Source organism: Pteropus vampyrus, unplaced genomic scaffold (genome assembly GCF_000151845.1).
Source record: "Pteropus vampyrus isolate Shadow unplaced genomic scaffold, Pvam_2.0 Scaffold101, whole genome shotgun sequence".
In the NCBI taxonomy this organism is placed as follows: Eukaryota; Metazoa; Chordata; class Mammalia; order Chiroptera; family Pteropodidae; genus Pteropus; species Pteropus vampyrus.
This window is the reverse complement of record NW_011888882.1, coordinates 2,732,260-2,734,013: the sequence shown is the minus strand read 5'-3', so window position 1 is coordinate 2,734,013 and position 1,754 is coordinate 2,732,260. Positions and strand designations below refer to the sequence as shown.

Sequence of the window (1,754 nt, the reverse complement as noted above, 5' to 3'; positions counted from 1 at the left end):
GAACATTAATACATAGCTATTAAAATGAACTATACTTGTTCAACAGAGGGGAGATCACCATATAAATGTAGAGCACGTTACAGAAATGTACATATGTGACACGTTTCACAAACACTAAATACATCTCACTATTCTCCCAATGAAGGAATGAGTTCCGTTAATTCCTCCTAACAAAGGTTGACATGCTGACAGATACGCAGCAAGAGTAAAAACATGGATAAGATATGCATATTTTAAAAGTGGTTACTTCTGAAGAGCAGAGGGGAATTAAATGGCAAAGTGCATAAAGAGGGCTTCAATTTCTGTATAATTTAAAGAAAAAACTTGAAGCAAATATGGCAAAAGTGAAACATCTGTTAAATCCAGGTAGGTGAATGGTTGAGGTGCTTTTGTGAATGAGTGAAATATTTGTCAAACACAGGGCTTATACAGAAACATTTCTGACTGATCTAATATTATCTCGAAATAATCAATTTGGGCTTGGCAGAAAGACATTTCACTAATTTTGGCAAGTTCCTAAATGTTTTATTTTCTCCTTTTTATGTCTTAGAAATTATCTCATTTGTCCGCTTTTACTACTACTAAGGTGTGGGAGCAGGCATTTTTTGGTTAGTTGCATACCCAAAGCCTTAAATTGGGTAGACACTCAACAAATTGAATGATAAACTATTTTTTAAGAAATTTGATATAAAAGTGGAATCTGAATGCTATATAAATTCAGTAATAGAACCAGGTTTTGTCTAATAGCAATTTTACTTTAGATAAACTTAATACAGGAAAGTTCTGGTCAAACACAACCACATAATTAATTCCTTGTCTACTGGGTGTATAGTAGGGGCCAGTAAAAAAATGTCAGTATGAAAGCTACAAACAGTTTCCTTCCCCAATTATAGATTTCTTCTTTTAATTCAGAATTTCCATTTCCAATTTTGGGGAATCTCTGGTTCAGCCCAAAGCTAATTCCTGTATCTCAACTGTATAGTCTGTGCTACTAATTTCAGAGATAAATGATTATAACATCAATCTTTACCTATACTGACTGGCTAACCTATAGAGGACGACAATATGGTATAACTCCTATTGCATTAAAAATAATGATTATTATTCTTTCCTAAAGAAACAATACATGTCTTTGAATATGTAAACGGTATCTTTTACCTCTCGTGTATTCTAATTCTACAGAAATGATGCCATTATACCCTCTAGAAAGATTTTATGATATAATAAATAGACAAAAGACAATCCAAGTACAATTTTTTAATAAAGATAATTACAAAAGATGGAAAAATCAGCTCAGAAAGGCCAATTGCTTCTTTAATAGATCAGTTTTTTGACATACTAACTCACATCAATTTTAAATACTATCACATAAAGCATGGTGGAGAAAAATTTTGCTTCATAATTAGAACACTCACAATAGAACTTGCCAAGAAAAACAAAAACAAAAAAGCCATTTTGAAAATAAATACAGTCCATGCCAAAGTAGTATAAAATGAAGCCAGAAGTCTTCAAAAAAAATTTTTTTCTTTCCAACATTTTCTCTTTTTTGTGTGTGTGTTCTGAAATTGGTGAGACTTTCAATTTCAAGGGCTGCTGAGCTGTTCTGATTTGGCTCCTTTGGTATCTGTTTTTTCTCCACTATTATTCTTGGATTTATTTTCCTCCTTAACATTCGCATTTTTGTCCTGTTTCCTTCTTGTCTTCCTCGATTTTAGCTTTCTTTGCTCTTTTCTTATGATCAGCCACATTTCTAC

At 32.3% G+C, this 1,754-nt stretch overlaps 1 protein-coding gene across 1 annotated transcript in view; it reads right to left on the bottom strand.

The window, feature by feature from the left end:
• Positions 1-1,551: 1,551 nt before the first annotated feature.
• HDAC2 (histone deacetylase 2) overlaps positions 1,552-1,754 on the bottom strand; it is a 30,003-nt gene continuing 29,800 nt past the window's right edge. Inside the window, exon 13 of the mRNA XM_011364860.2 lies at positions 1,552-1,753. Coding sequence (XP_011363162.2) covers positions 1,666-1,753 — 88 coding nt within the window. The 3' untranslated portion in view covers positions 1,552-1,665. The remainder of the gene's footprint in view (position 1,754) is intronic.